Source organism: Pempheris klunzingeri, chromosome 18, assembly GCF_042242105.1.
Source record: "Pempheris klunzingeri isolate RE-2024b chromosome 18, fPemKlu1.hap1, whole genome shotgun sequence".
In the NCBI taxonomy this organism is placed as follows: Eukaryota; Metazoa; Chordata; class Actinopteri; order Acropomatiformes; family Pempheridae; genus Pempheris; species Pempheris klunzingeri.
Genome location: NC_092029.1, coordinates 14,953,110 through 14,968,973, shown reverse-complemented (window position 1 = coordinate 14,968,973; position 15,864 = coordinate 14,953,110). Strand labels below are relative to the sequence as shown.

General features: G+C 44.5%; 1 protein-coding gene across 4 annotated transcripts in view; it reads left to right on the top strand.

Annotated features, from left to right (window-relative positions):
* fut8b (fucosyltransferase 8b (alpha (1,6) fucosyltransferase)) overlaps nucleotides 1-15,864 on the top strand; it is an 84,222-nt gene that overhangs the window by 48,470 nt on the left and 19,888 nt on the right. For all 4 annotated transcript variants that reach the window (XM_070849628.1, XM_070849630.1, XM_070849631.1 and 1 more), the window contains 3 exons: nucleotides 5,664-5,782; nucleotides 6,831-6,993; nucleotides 11,828-11,942. In XM_070849628.1, coding sequence (XP_070705729.1) covers nucleotides 5,664-5,782; nucleotides 6,831-6,993; nucleotides 11,828-11,942 — 397 coding nt within the window. The remainder of the gene's footprint in view (nucleotides 1-5,663; nucleotides 5,783-6,830; nucleotides 6,994-11,827; nucleotides 11,943-15,864) is intronic.

Below are 15,864 nucleotides of genomic sequence, written 5' to 3'. Positions count from 1 at the left end.
CATTGGACAGTAAAGAGGGTTTCTTCCAAAGCACCTAACCTTCACATTAGTGCATTCATTTTTTATAAGTGGCCTCAGAGAGATTTAAACCCATAAAACTGACATATTACACCTTTGTGTTGAGTTGTTGAGCATTAGAAACCCACTGCATAGCAACTGATTTATAGTTCAGAGCAGGATTTAACTTGGTTAGTGCCATCACAGCACAGCAGCTCTAGATGGATGTGCACTGCTTTATTGGGCAGTGTTGTGTAGTCATTATATACCTGAAACGAACTTGTTTACATTGTTCATTCACTTCATGATAGACTGTGACAGTCATGCTGAAGCATGGGGCAATGATTTTCTTTATCACAAAGTGAAAGTTCTTTGCAGCATCACTGACAAGGTGAAGATATTTAGTTATTCAGCCTGCTCAGTGAATTCTGTGGAGGCTACCGATCACGTTTTACCTCACCTTTTTCCCCAACTCTGCAGTATTTTCTAGAGTGGAATTGTCATGTGAAATTAATTAATCTTCAATCAACGCTCAGATTCAAATTAGTATCACCTGGCTGGCCTACAGATTCAGTCCAGTGATTCGGTTATTCAGGCCATTCCAGAGTGATTTGAGTGACAGGCAGCGTGCCAACCTACCAATCACCCAGCAGCATTAATGAGAGGTGAGCACGAGGTCGAGTTGCTCAGTCTGTCTGGCTCCGCCCTCTCTGCAGCTGTCAGTCACCTCGGGCTCGAAGCCACGGCCCCTGCGGAGACAATGACATGCGCCAGCCTGATGGTGTGACATCGGAGGGAGAGAGGGGTGAGAGTGACAGCTGGGCTGAGCGATGAGGGCCTGATCGATCCCCTAGGCATGCCAACAGGGGAATGGAGGGACGAAGGGAGGGAGCGGGCAATGCAGAGGAGGCAAAGAAGAGAGGAGCATGATGGATGGTATGAGGGCTGCACTAAGTAAAGAGCATCAAGGGGGAAATGGAAAATGAGAACTGAGGGGATGAGAAAAGATGTGGAGACCACAGTCATTGCGCTAAAGTCTTATATACACATGGTACTTTTTGCATACTTCAGCCTCATTTGGGTCCCTGTCCTTCAAGTAAAATAGAAATGTAAATTGTAAAAGCAGACGTGTAGCTCGCTGTGCTGAGGCCACTGTCCACCCATGTATAGCGAGACAGTGCGGCCCCGCTAAACAGATGCCGCTTCCAGACCTGGACTCCCATCGACCCGGCCGTCGCGCCGTCCCGGCAAGGGAAGGTCTACTACCACGCACACTAGCCCCATTGTGGGAGCTGTCTGCGGTCAGGACATCTCTGTCAAGTAGGGCTCAGAGCGGTGCTGGCCTGCTCTGGATGTGCTGAGGCGCTGAAGCATGCCAGGCAAGAATGCACCATTCAGAATCAGTTTACTTGGAATTATAACTGTTTGAGTCAGTGGATGTAACACGTAGAGGCAAGATCAACTGATTCGACACGATGCAGAAATATTCACGCAAACACAACAGATGCACCACCCTACATCTGTAGGGTAGATGTACTACATCTACTGTAGTACATATAAAAGGGCTGCAGATGATTAGTTTTCATTATCGATCTTTCATTTTGATGGCAATTACTTTATTGACATTTATTGAGGTAACGTTACTGGTATTGAGTTTGCTAACGTTGCCAAGAACATTGTTTTGCAGGTTATAAATATTTTTAATGTTGTTGTCCTTTTTCTGGCTGCTCCCTTTCGGGGTCGCCACAGCGGATGATCCACTTGTAGATTTTGGCATTAGTTTTTTTACACTTCCTGACGCAACCCTCGCCCATTTTTGGTAGCCGGGACTGGAAGGGAATCGAACCCGCAATTATCCACTGCGCTACCGGCTGGGTATGTTATAAATATTTTTAATATTAGTCAGATAAGAACATTAAAAAGAATACATTGCGAGTGTTTATTTAAACTAACTTTAACAATAACTTCTTTAAATCAGTCTCTTTTCTTGTTCTCCACTAAATGAATCCTGTCCTCTGCCCTGTTTGTCACTCTGCCTGAGGAGAAAATGCTGTGCTCACACTGTTTATTTGGTTGTCATGACTTCGCAAGTGATTGACGTCACTGTTCCAGTTGCTCATCCTCAAAATGGAGAGAGAGCACACAACCGTTTGTCTGAGTTAAAAGGAGGGAACAGCTCTGCAGAGTCATGTACTTGTGACCTCATGACTTTCCATAAAAATCCGAAGACGCACCAGCAATAATTTAGGAGCAGCGAGCTGCCCTCCGCCTTGTTTCAGATGTTTTGATGCCAGCTCCACCACACTGCCTTCAACAACATAGACCCAATGTATCAGTAATGAAATTCATCGCAAACAATTTTCAATCAAATTTCTATTCATTTCATTGATTCATGGTTGCAGCTCTAAAGTACAGTACAATACAATCTTAAAATATATATGGGGAAGGAAGTGTTCCCATTATCATCTCTGATCTTTCAGGACATGCCTTTCAAACCAATTCTGAGCAGTAGTGGTGGGATTTCATGGTAATACCAGACTTCTCTACTAATTTATAGTGTTTACGTGCCTTTTCCCACTGGCCCATTCCTGTGGTTTATTAGCCTGACTCTGTAGTCAAGTGGTTTGATGTAACACATAGTGAGTTCCCAGGATCTGGAACATGTCGGTCCAGTCTTCTTCGACATTACAGTGTAGTGATGCCTTTATACATGTGTATATATGTGTGCAGAGTGCAGGGACAGTAAATCAAAGTTCAGCAAATTGCCTTCATGTAGCCTGCTTTCATCTACTCCACCCAGAACACTTTACATCTCCATCCATATGTATGGCTTTTCGGGTCAGCACATAGGTTTTCTTTTGAAGTCAACCAGAGTATATTAAATGTTAACCATGGAAATATGTATGCGCCTCAGTGCCACCCAGGACCCCACCAACCAAACTGCTCCGATCACCCTGCGAACTCCATGGTTGCAGGGTGCAGGGGCAGGAGCCAACGGAGCGACAGCTGGGGCAGCATTTCAGAGGAAACTGGGTTGCATGCTGAACCTCACCTGCTTTCCGGCGGGGCTCATCACCCCCTGCTTTCATAGCTTGTCGTTCACTGCGCTGTATTCCCCTCAACCCCCACCCCCCACACCCCTACCTTTCCGCCCCGCCTCCCTTGAGTCAGAGATTTTCTCATCTGCTACCTCTCCTGTATCGTTTGATTAAGACGCTGTTGAATCCAGCTGCCTCGTCTAGTCTGTGCTTCAGGTTCTCTAGAGATACCGTCAGGGATCATTTGTGTATTTGTGTACGGTGCTTGCTTCCTTCCTGTGCGTGTGCATCTGTGGGTTTTGATACCGCTGAGTGTTTGGATATATTTTATATCCCCGGTCTTGGTTGGGGATGCTTGTGTTTTGTCTACACCAGCATTGTGTCTCAGCAGCTTATGCCTCTTTGGAGCATGATAGCTAACCTCTGCACTGCATTGCTGCTGCTAGCCTGTGCTAGTCTGGCCTATTTCTTCTGCCTCATTCAAGGAGATGTGTTGCTTTATGTTACAGTTTTAGCAACACTTAAAACTCCAGGGAAATGATGTCACTTCGGAAATAGTCCTACTTCCTGTACAATGGTGTAAGTAGCAGGGTGTGGCCTTTGGGAGATCCTGTTGAATATTGTTTGAACAGCCTTCGCTGTGAGAATAGATAGCAGAGTTGATACTTGGAAAGAAAATACTCCTGGGTCTTATTTCAAAAGATCTGTGTCAGGCAACTGAAATGGGCACACAGATTTCACAGAGAAAGGAAGAGTGAATTTAAGACCCATGATGCCACAAAGGTATGGAAAGGTGTGTCTGTCCATCACATACTTACATAATGTAGGCATTAAAGAATCCTCCCTTTTCTCCTCAGTTATTTCCATAGCTTTGAAGCACAATGCTTAGTTAGCCCTCAGTGAAGTGGGAGGCCAGTGCTTCTCAGGGGCTGAGGCTAGAACAGTGAAGGGGGAGCTGTGCAGCAAGAAGAGCTGTTGCAACTTTAAAAGTCTCATCTTTATGCCTGCCAGCGACTGATGTTCCTCACTCAGGGAGCAAATTGAGTTTGCATGCCTTGATGACTCATTAGCATGGCCTTTGCAGCACTTCGCCAATGCCCCTGTGCATTTGAACATATTCCATTTTTAATAGTTTTATGTAGAGGAATTGATTTGGTATAATGTCAGTGGCAGTTCTTTTTTCTCCATGGCTGATTTCAGCTCTGTGCTCTCAGTATGAGTGCTCGTGTGTGCATGCTGTAGTTAATCGACACAGAGTGGGGGACATTTCTATTTATACCTTTTTGTATTTATCATGAATTCATAATTGACAAAGATCACACAGATCAGTTTACATATATGCTCTTGAAAGCAGCGTATTACTTTAATGTGGACTGCATTAAATGGACTGAAAGGCTGCCCAAGCATCTCTTCAACTATGATGAGCAATGTGCAAGATAATCAACTGTAAATTTGCTAGACCTCTCAAGTACATGCTCACATTTTATCAAGAAAAAGTCCCAAAGAACTATAGAAACCATATAGCTGAGTTGTATGTCAACGGCAAAACAGCACATGGGAATGATCAGTCATTTTGCAAAGTCATGACCTGTGATTTTGTTCGCCAATAGATGCTTTTAGTCCTTCTTCACACATATAAGAAAGAAAGGGGATTTCCAGTGCGGCTACAGATTAATGGTCAGAGTACGGTAACAAATTACATCTAATCTATTTGCTGCACTTGTGATTTGACTGTGTCTTTCCTTCAAGTATTTGTATTCACTATTGAGTTAAAATGTCAGCCCATTGCATTAGGCAGGCATTCTTAGAACCAAAGGTGGAGACTAATTACAGTAATTTCTTCTTTTAGTATAGATTTTAAATCAAAGTCACAAAGAAATGGCATTTACTTTCCACGTGTCTTCATTATTTGACATTCAACACATAGACTTCTCATTGGGTACTGAAAGAGGATATAATGCTTGGATGTATTGTTCAGAGGTAGATGGGCTGGACCTAATAAACATGGGAAATGATTCAGTACTTTGTACATATTTTTGAGCTTAAAATAAATAAACTGGGACAGGGCTCCAGGAGGCCCCACTGTGGTGTCTCAGCAAATGAAACAGAATTATCACTGGTGAGAACTAAAAGATGCCAGCCGTCACAACTCAGTTTCACCACAACTTAAAAGTCCAGAAATGAGAATCAAGTCGCCCCAATAAGATCAAGAACATACCAGAGATGTGGATGCTGGGATGATACATTTTCCTGCTGCTTCCTAAAACTCCTGCACCTCATTAATGACTATTGCAAGTAGGTGTTGTAGCTGTAAAGTGAAGCAGAATTCTGCCAATGTGTGGCCTCCAGCACTTTATTCAGAGACTGATTTTGGTTGATGCTGTAAGAGGTCTTCCTCAACATGTGCAGATCATCATGGTTTTTCCAGATAAAATATCTTGAGCAAATCAGAGTGATGTGCACAAATCTTTCACATGGGATTCATTTGTTTAGTGGGATGGGAAATTCTGCAGTTTCAGCTAAGTATGTCTGCATTGTCGGACATTTTTGCTTTGTCATCCTTAAGTCAGCGCACACATGCTCCCACGCTCACCCATCGCATCCTATCCTTGTGTCTGTTTCTCCCAGGATACCAGAGGGTCAGGCAGAAGCTGGGTCCCTGGCTGCAGGGAGACTGCGCTCCCTGGAGGATCAGTTAACCAGAGCCAAACAGAAGATCCACAGCTTCCAAAAACTCACCGGAGATGGTAAGCAAAGCTGAGTCATCCAAAAGGTTCAAGGAAGTATTTGGCACAGAGCATGGAAATATGAAAGGATAGACTTTTAAGGTGCTGGGGTTGACTATATATGGTGAAAAATCAGTCTCACCCAGTGTTGAACCCGCTGCTGCTGCAGCTTAACAGCGATGATGGCAGAGCCACGCCGTTGGATGGGCTGGGTTATGTGCGCATTTGCCACTCTAAGCAATGGTCAGAAGGCCAGGAAAGCTGTCAGGTGAGCGGGGAAATGTGTGAATGAAGTGGAAGCAGTGAGAATGCCCCAATGGCAGAATGGGAGAGAGAGAGCAGAAAGAAAGGAGACAGACAGAGAGAAAATAAAGAAGGACATGTGAGCGTGGAGGGCAGCACAGGGTCAGCGTCTCCATCATGCTGCAGGGGAAGAAAAAGCTAAAAATACCCTCCAGCTTTTTTCCACCAAGGGAGGGAGTGAGAGGAGAAGAGGGAGTGTGAGAGAGGACGGTAAAAAAAAAAGGAGCTTTTCCCTCTTCACCTTCTTCTCCTCCTGCTTCAGGCTGTCCTTCCCTTTCCTCGTTTTTTTTTTTTTTGTTTCTCTCCGCAGAAACCAGAGCAGGCAGCTGTGTTATCCATGCGGGTTACTCCACATTGTTTGGCTTGGGTGGGGTATAGAGTTCCTTCCTGTTGTTAGAACTGTGTGAGAAAACACATGAGAGAGAGCCATGAGGCACAAAAACAGTGATCAAGTATTCATTAATGAGGTCAAAGCAGCACCCAGGGACAAAGTATGAAAGAGGAAAAACTTAATGGTTATATACCAAAACCTTGCTTTGTGTCATTAGCCTATTTAGGCTCACATACTTTAAATGCTCGAACATTCCTAAAGACCTCTTGGCAGCCTTTCCTACCTTGTTCCTCCAAGCTGCGTTCCCATGGAGGTGCTTTGAAGTTAACGTCATCGATTCATTGTTTTAGATCTTACCTATGCCTCAAATGTCGTGCCAGCTGAGTATCTTTGTTATGCTTTGTTGTGAGCTGTTCTCTCTTACCCCCGCTGCAGGCCCCGGGCCCACTCAGGAGGAGCTGCGAAGGAGGGTCGAGAACGGCGTCAAGGAGTTCTGGTACTTTGTTCGCAGCGAGGTGAAGAAATTAGCCAACGTTGAGCCCAGCGAGAGGCAGAAGTACGCCGACACACTCCTGCAGGACCTGGGACACCAGGAGAGGTGGGTGTATGGTCGGTTGAAAAAGTGGCAAATAGTCAGAAGTGGAAGTGTCAGAATGGCCCACGGGGATTTAAATCCATGGCGCAGTTGACACCACAATCATTAGAAAACAGATTATTGGGGCAGTGTCTCAGTTAGTAGCACTGTTCTTCTAGATAGAGGCTTGAGGCAGACATGGCTGGACCGGGCTTTATGAGGGGAGTTTGTGTCGTCTTCTTATGTCTGCTAAGGTTTCCCCCTCCAGTCCAGAGCCATGCACCTTAGGTGAGCGTGAATGTGTGCTCGTCCACCTGTTTTGGTTTTTTTTTTCTATAACTTAAAAATGCAGAACAAAAGGAGACAAGCTATGGAAAATATTCAGCATCACTGAAATAACACATCCCAGCAAGTATTGGGACATTCAGTCACTGTGTTTCCTATTAGTAAATATAAACCCTTCCAGTATTGTGGACTTAACCAGCTTAACAACTCATTTTGTTTCTATAATGATGTGAATGTTAAGTGTTGATAGTGATGTTTATCATTAGCTTAAAAGCTGCTGATTTTAGAAGCATTTTGTTGTATTAACAGCCTGACACCAATAATTGAATTAAACAGTAAATCTGGTGTCTGCGGCTGTCACTGGGCTGTAATAAACTCGTCCAGTCATTCACTCGGACTGAATGAAGTGAGTGGACAGCCGACCTGCCTGTCTGCCTGCCGACTGTCGCTCAGCGAGCTAACAACACAAAGCACAGCCTCTGAGCCTGGTGAGCAGTTGCAGTGAGCTAAAGGTAACGTTAAGTTTGTGACGGCTGTCTAGCTTGTGTTTATATGCTCGTGGCATTTAACAGAGTTGTTTATTTGTTAGACTGAAAAGCTGAGAGAGGCTGTCAGTCAGCGGTTGTGTACAGAAAGAACGAGGAACCCGGCGGCAGTGTTCTGGTCGTCTCCTCACTGCCCAGTAACATTAGTCAGGCGGCGCGTTCATGTGTTGTGGGGGGGAGTGGCTTTGAAAATATCCCACCCCCGTCCTTGAGGCTTTCTTCTAGCTACTCTTGCTAGTTGCAGACTCTGCCTTTAACTGATAACACTGACAAATCAGCTGGGACAGCCAGTATATAAAGGCCTGGATACTGCAACTCAATACTTTAATGCTGTGGACCTAAATGTATTGAGATTCTTCAGCTGTCAAATACTAATGTTTTTAGTATTGCAACTTATTTTGACAGCAATAGTTAAAATAAAACTGTACCCATCTCTATTTATAAATTATGTGTTGTTCCCAACACCTCTGCCTCCTTCTGATGATGATGATATTAAAGTAAAGCCGAAAGCCTGACGCAGCAAACTTGCCAGTGTTATGTTTGTGTCGTAACCGAAATGGATTCGTCGTTTAAGCAATTTTTAAAGCAACATTTTTAAGGATTTTCTCTTTCCACCTTCTCAAAATCACATTTTTGTCATTTAAAGACTAAACGGTTATATAAACAAAATAATCAACACATCACTTCATGTTGAAAATAAACTTTAGTAGAAGCCGTAGGTGGACAGATATTATTTGTGCCTCCGGCCCTTTCCCCATTTCTTCTCGCGGGCTACTGTTCACCGTCACCTCCTACTGATGATGTCAAAGGACATTTGCATGAGAGCTCCATAGCAGCGCTTGCAGAGGCTGCAGAGAATCAAAGGGCAAAGGTCACAGACGGGCCCTGTCTGTGATCTGGATGGCTCGCCTCCACACAGCTGAATGAAGAAAGGCGTGGTGCCACTTAGCCAAGTGGGTTTTTGTAATCCTGCTGAAGTGGCTTACAGGGCCCATTGTCTTAGTCATTGCTGCCTAAGCAGCTTTCCAGAGACTGATTCCTCACCCCATACACACACACAGGCATGTACGCACACACACACACACAGAGTGACAGACTTTCACATGCATTCACTTTCGGCCTAAGCCCTCCAGCTCTCTTTGTATGTGCTGCAGGCGAAGGCAGGGAGAGCCAGCACAGATAGGGGCAGAGGTGGAAAGAGCAATGAAATGTTTGCCTCAAAGAAATGCACTGCTCCCTCATTTAAATTCTGCTCAGGAAGGAGGTAAAGTCCTTGTCTTTTCCCAAGTAAAATAAAAATGTGGCACATCAAGAAAGTATGCAATCACTTACCTGCGCTCCTAATGAAAATGATCACTGCATTATGAGGAGCTTTCAGTTTCAAAGTTTTATAGACTGCTGAAATGGAAGAGTGTGAAAGGTCACAGCGTTTCAAAGTTCAAGTGGCTCCAACAGGAAATGAGCACCTCTGCATCTATCACACATACATGCTGCACATGGAACGCGTGGCTTGAACTTACATCACTATGCCTGAGAATAAACGCCTCGCTAAAACCTACATCTGAAACAGAAATAAACTGAAAAAAAGTGAAAGTAAGCGATATATTCCCGCACAACCCCGCACATAAACTCTTTAAACTCCTCCCGTCGGGTAGGCGCTGCAGAGCACTGTACGCCAAAAAACCACCAGACACAGAGACAGTTTCTTCCCCCAGGCCGTTACCCTGATGAACTCTCACTAGTCTCAGAGACTCAGGAACCACTGTGCAATAGTCCCATACCTCTGCACATTTGCACTACTTTTGCACTACAATATTACACTACATAAATGCACCGCACCTACCTCCACTGTATATACTGTTGTTATGAGTACTTACATTGTTCTTGTTCTTATTGTTGTAGTTTATTTCTTACTTTTTTACTGTACATAGAGAGATAAGTTTCACCGGAGTCAAATTCCTTGTTTGCTTGTACAAACTTGGCCATTAAAGTTGATTCTGAATCTCACAGCATATAGATGCCGAACATGAGGGAAAAAAACTGGGAAACAAATAAATCATAAGAGTGAATCCCAAAAGTACAAAACGCAGTATCACACTGCTGACCCATGCCGGAGGAAGGATAGGACAGTAAGGCTGAAGCACAGCACGCTAAAGGCCTTTTGGCCAGTGACAGAAGATCTTTTGTCTGTCCTCCCTGTTGCCTGTCCTCTGCCTTATCTGACCGGGTGACACTCACACTGTAATGTTAACCTGAAACCTTGTAATTGCTCTCCCATTCATGTAGCGTCACTACTCAGAAAAGCTGTTCTCTGCTGCCAAGCCCAGCGGCTGCAGCCTTAACGTCTGCGGTTTGAGCCAATCAGAGGCACTGGGGAAGCCCACAAGGTTCACATACAGCCAGGACCACACACACTTGTATACAAACAAGAGCATACACCCTCCCCCCAATGCATAGGGACTGCAGGGCTTCGTGGCCGTGTGGTGCTCCCCTACCTCGCTGCCAAATCCCTCAGGGCTTGTCCGTTGATTCCCTCTTGTTAAGTTTTGCGGCCAGTCAGGTTTGCTTTTCCTTCCCACAGAGGGTCACTGACGGCTCCCCCGTGCGCTTCTGGAAGAGAGTTTGACATCCGTTCACACATTGTGGTTCCAGCTTCAAAATGGGACAATGAGTAATGATACTGTCTTGGTTGCAGAGAAAGGCACTATTCACCCTGCCTGTTGAAATGGGACATGCTGCTTTGTGTGTGTCTCTGCATGCACTACTGAATATGTGCATAAGAAGTCTCAGTCACACAGGATGTGACTGATTTGGGTCAAAGAAGTGAGTAATAAATTAAGCTTGCATAAGTGTGTGTGTGTGTGAGACTGTGTGTGTGTGTGTGTGTGTGTGACATTGTGTGATTTGTTTGCATCTGCCCTGAGCTGCACATATTGGAGCTCTTGGGCATGTTTTAAGTGGATGGTCACGATATTTGGAAGTGTGTGACACAGACACAAATTCGCTGTCAGAGGCTTGCAGATGGCAGACTTAATCCAAAAAAGAGCTAAACAACCGCAGACACGTTGTTGTAGTCAGTCATGGTGACATAAATGACACTTTTCCTATAAATATCCTGAAAGCATGTTGAGCCTTGGTAATGTTTAACACAAAGCATACTGCTAACATATGCTGTCTGCTGGAAGCTGTTATCCAAAGTGCTACGGTAATGTTGTGGGAACCTTTGTAGGCTGTAAAATCTACCTGCTGGAGTATGCAAATCACATGATTCAAGTTTTGCAAAGGAAAATTTCCATGTAGGAGTTAAAGTTCACTTGTTCACGTGGATTGGAATCACTGGGATCATTGCCTTAAATACAAATAAGTGTTTAGAAGTTGCTCTCTGCTGTACGAACAAGTTACCCTTTTAATTGGATCATGACAATGAACCTGTTACTGAATCCTTGCCACACGTTCTAAATGGCTCCTATGGGAATAAAGCGCATTACGAAGCAAGGCAAGATAGAGTTGGTGATGTGTTTCATCATCTAGTCAAGTAGTCCCCAACATGTTTGTACTGTTTAGTTCAATTTTGACTTCAGTTAAAAACCCTCAGCTCAACAATTGAGTCGAATGTCGTCATTGTTAATGAGTTAATTGTTAATGTGTTATGTTTAATTACAGTGTTTGAGAAACATTCTTTGCAAAGGTAATGAAGCATCAAGCTTTCAGAGATGTAGTTTTGCTTTTTGAATATAAAACTAGGCTCCTTGTACTTACATTTGTCAGTCCGGGCAATGTTTATAAATGTGATGAGAAGTGGTTTGCAGGGAACACTGATGCCAAAGGAAGATTGGTGAGGTACTGGTCCTCGTCTGCACTTACTGCCAGTGGTCACATCTGGGGAATTTGCTGCTAGGTGTACATTGTATTACAAACGGTGAAAAACCACACAAGCGCCCTCAGAGTTCTGAGCAGTCAGTGTCTCTGTCCGGCTTGTTATTTGAAGAATCTTTGTTTCAAGTTTTGAAATGTGTCTGTTGCCACAGGTCCATCATGACAGACTTGTACTACCTCAGCCAGGCGGACGGAGTGGGCGAGTGGAGAATGAAGGAGGCTAAAGACCTGTCGGATCTGGTCCAAAACAGAATCACCTACCTACAGGTATCTACAGGCACACCTGCTGCTCAGCCAACTGGCCTCATACTCTCTCTCGCTGTCTTTCACACACAATTATACACACACACATCCACATGTGGACACATATACATTGTAAGCACTGATGCGAATGTTTCCCTCACACGTACAAGCGTGCATATGCAGTTTTGAGGACGTTTTTTTCACACTTGCTTGTCTCATTTGCACCATCCATAACTGTCAGCATTAGTTTCCACGAGGAGCAGGTGAGGGCTGTGATAGCAGACTGTTTCAGCAGGCTGATCTGACAAGCAGGATTCTTGTTGCTTGTCAGCGCTTTAGTGACACACACATGCACCAGCGTCAAATCACGCAGACACACATGCAGACTTGCAAAATGACAAATCGACAGACTGGCATATGCAGAAATGCAAAAACGTCTACGCAGTACAAAGAGAGACACATATTTACTCAGGCTTGGATAGATGCATGTACGCTCACAGCTCCACACACACACACACACACACACACAACCCGAGACCCATGACACATCCTCTCACCCCCAGCCGCCGCACTCCCCTTCCTCAGCTCTGGTGCTGCCGGGTTCTCGGGTGGGGCGGTGCGCCGCGGCACTGGGCCCTGCAGCATTAATGAGCCGGTGTGTTTGATGAAGAGGACCCAGTCAGTCTGGCTGGGCGGAGACAGCACCACTAACAGCTGCTGTCACCACCGCTGAGGGATCACACCGCTCCACCAGCTGCCATCACTAATTCATCACACACACACACACACACACACACACACAGAGTCGTGCACAGATGGATTCACCCACACCTACGCAAGCAGTTGGCGCACACGCATACGCACATACGCCCAGCCACAAGATTGATGTACGGGGAGATGCTCCATGTGTGTGTGTGTGTGTGTGTGTGTGTCTCATGCTATCTTTCGCACACACTCACACGTCTATATGTACACACACAGACAGACTCCTCCCTCCTATCCTGCTGTCTCTGCCACCCACACCAGCCTCTCCCTTCATTCCTGGTTTAACTAACTCCATCTCTGCGTCTGCTCCATCTGTCCACTCTCAACATTCAGCGAACATGGCTGGGTTCTTCACATGGATTTCTGTTGAGCATGCTTTTCATCTATTTTTGCACTTTGAGCCTTTACCCAGCAAACATTGTTCGTACGGTGACGCCATGTCCCTGGCCAGAAATGGCTCTGGTCGAACACCAAAAACTGCAACATGGTCATGAGGCAGACGGCCAGATGGTGACGCTTCCACGTCTAATAATGGTCCCGTCAGACCCTCAGGAAATATTGATCATATTATTGCTGTGAAAAAAGCAAATGCGTGTGTATTTTTTTCTAAATGTGGCATTTGATTGACAATTTATCCGTGAAATGGATGCGATCATTCACACTGTGACGTCCACTCCACCCACCAAAAAACTCAAATTACCCAGTTTTTTAAATATACAAAACATTTTTATGTCATTTATGTGTGTCTACATGTAAATTATATTCTTGTCACATTATTTCAATCCTTTGGTGTTTTTATGAATCAAAAGTATCCAAGCTGTCTTTGATCCTGCGGTACACACCCCACACACACAGTACAAACATAATATCTCGCGAGACCTCGTGTCACCTTGTCCCGCACTCAAAACCCAAGACAAGACAATTTTTGTGAGATTCATCAGAAATTCCGGCACTGGCCAACACGACAGCTGTCTACTGGTAAGCTTTTGAAGTGCATAGAGCTCCAGGGTCACTTGGATGTAGTCTCAAACATGCTCCATGAAGAGCTGAGGGTGGTGGGCACAAAAGGAGTTTGTGATAACAGTGTGATTTTCATACTTGGCATTAGATAAAAAAGGTTCATAAATGACCAGAATTTATTTTATTTTACTGATATATTCGTACTGTGTTCATACTTGTTGCTTTTGTTGGCATGTTTGTATTAAAATATTGTCCAAAAGTCAGGATTAATAGTTTTGTTTTGTTACAAGAAAGAAGTCTTTGTTCCAATATTAATTTAGTTCCAGGCCGTGCGGTGCATTAAGATGTTATATAGACATCCAGTTTTGACTAGGACACCAAGTGGATTATTTTTAGACTGACTTTAACATGGATTTTGGCTAGTTTGTCGGCTAATGTTTAGGATTAAAGCAATTGAATGCACACTGTGCTTACATGGGAACCACAGAACTATTTCCGCTTATGCTACTATGATGCATAACAGGGTGTCTTGATTTGACAGCGCTCGTACAACATCTCAATGTTTGCACGTCCCCAGTTTGGAAAAGCAGGCACGAGTCCTAGCACTGATGCTAAGCAGTGTACTGTTGTGGATGGGGGGCCAGCAGAAAAAAAATATTTTAGCCACCTAGAAGAAGGCTCACCTGATCAATACCAGACTCCATTTACCGAAATAGTCATTTTACCTTGCTGAAAACGGGAGTTCATTGTGCTACCACTGCATTGATCAGTGCACTAAGACATTGGTTTGGATCCAAGCTAACTATTTAAAACATAGAAGTCACACAATAAAGCAAGTAAACTTGTGAATGGAATCTGGTGGCCTTTAAGCAAGTGAAACAGAGAATGGCTTCAGTTCCCTGTTGAAAGAGCCATGTGGCAGCAATGCAAAGCTGTGAAAATGTTCTAAATGTAGCGTACATTTACAATAATTTTTTTCAGATGGCTAAGATGAGACCATGTTGACAGCAGTGCATTGCTTGGCATTTGTGACTCCAATCTGCTCCTCCAAACTGGGGACGTGCTTAACCACAATATACTGTAGGCAATACACTAACTACGGATAAGTATCTTGTGCAACCCATCTTCAAATAGTCCAAACTAGCCCTTTAAAGTTATAGTCCTTGAAGCAGCTATAATCAGTGTTTTTTATATCAACAATACAGCACATAACTATAAATGTAATGTTCTCTGGCTTGGATTTTCTGGTAATGATTTTAGAGTTTGCTCTAGGGGGAGCTCTTTGACAGTTCTGTCATTGTGGATGTGGAACTGCCCAGTTCGTCTAAAAGGCGCGCTGTAGCATCGTCAAGTGTAAAAGGAGGGACAACCCGTGCACTACAGGTGGAGGGCGTCCATGGTCTTCAATGAGCTGGATATACTGAAAATATGCTGGCAACAGAGAGCAGATAAACATCACTTATACAAAATGGAGTGGAGTCTTACTTTAGACCTCAAGTGTGTGCAGCTTTCTTTCATCTCCCACCACATTTTTACCTGAGGATGACATACTATTTCTCTATTTCTCATATCTAGTTGTTCTCAGCCATATTCCTTACACAAACAATTCCACACTGGTCTCCCTGAACTGAATCACCCTGCAACTGCCACTGTGTTTCCCAGGCGCAAAGCACACTGTTTAAACAGGCACTTAACCTACAGTACAAAACAGCACTCAGCGCCTGCCTTTGTGCAAGCATCTGCCGTCATTATCCTTGAACTGAGTCTCTCAGCGGTTCAGAGTCATTCCAGCCTCATCATTATCAACCCGAGATCCAATGGTGGCCACCACAGCACACGGCTCATGGCACACATTGATCTCATGCAGACATTGTGGCTCAGATGTCGAGCTCCGTCGAAAGAAAAGCTCCGTGCGTGTTCTGTTGTAAGGCCGCCACTGTACATTGTTAGTACATTAAGTTAGTTTGCACCTAAGGGGCCTAGAAGTGAACAAGTAGCCCGTAACTCTGAAAAAATACCTGTGCGGCTTGGTCTGTCAGCTCGCTGGCTGCTGTGCTCTGTTCATGTTATTGAACAGCAGCGGTGGGAATCAGTTTTCAGCACCTAAAGGAGCCTCTCCTCTCCTCTTATTTCCTCCTTTCCTTTCCTTTTCTTTCTTCTCCTCTCCCCTCCTCTCCTCTCTTCTATCCTTTCTTTGTTTCTTATAGCCTGTCCTTGCCCC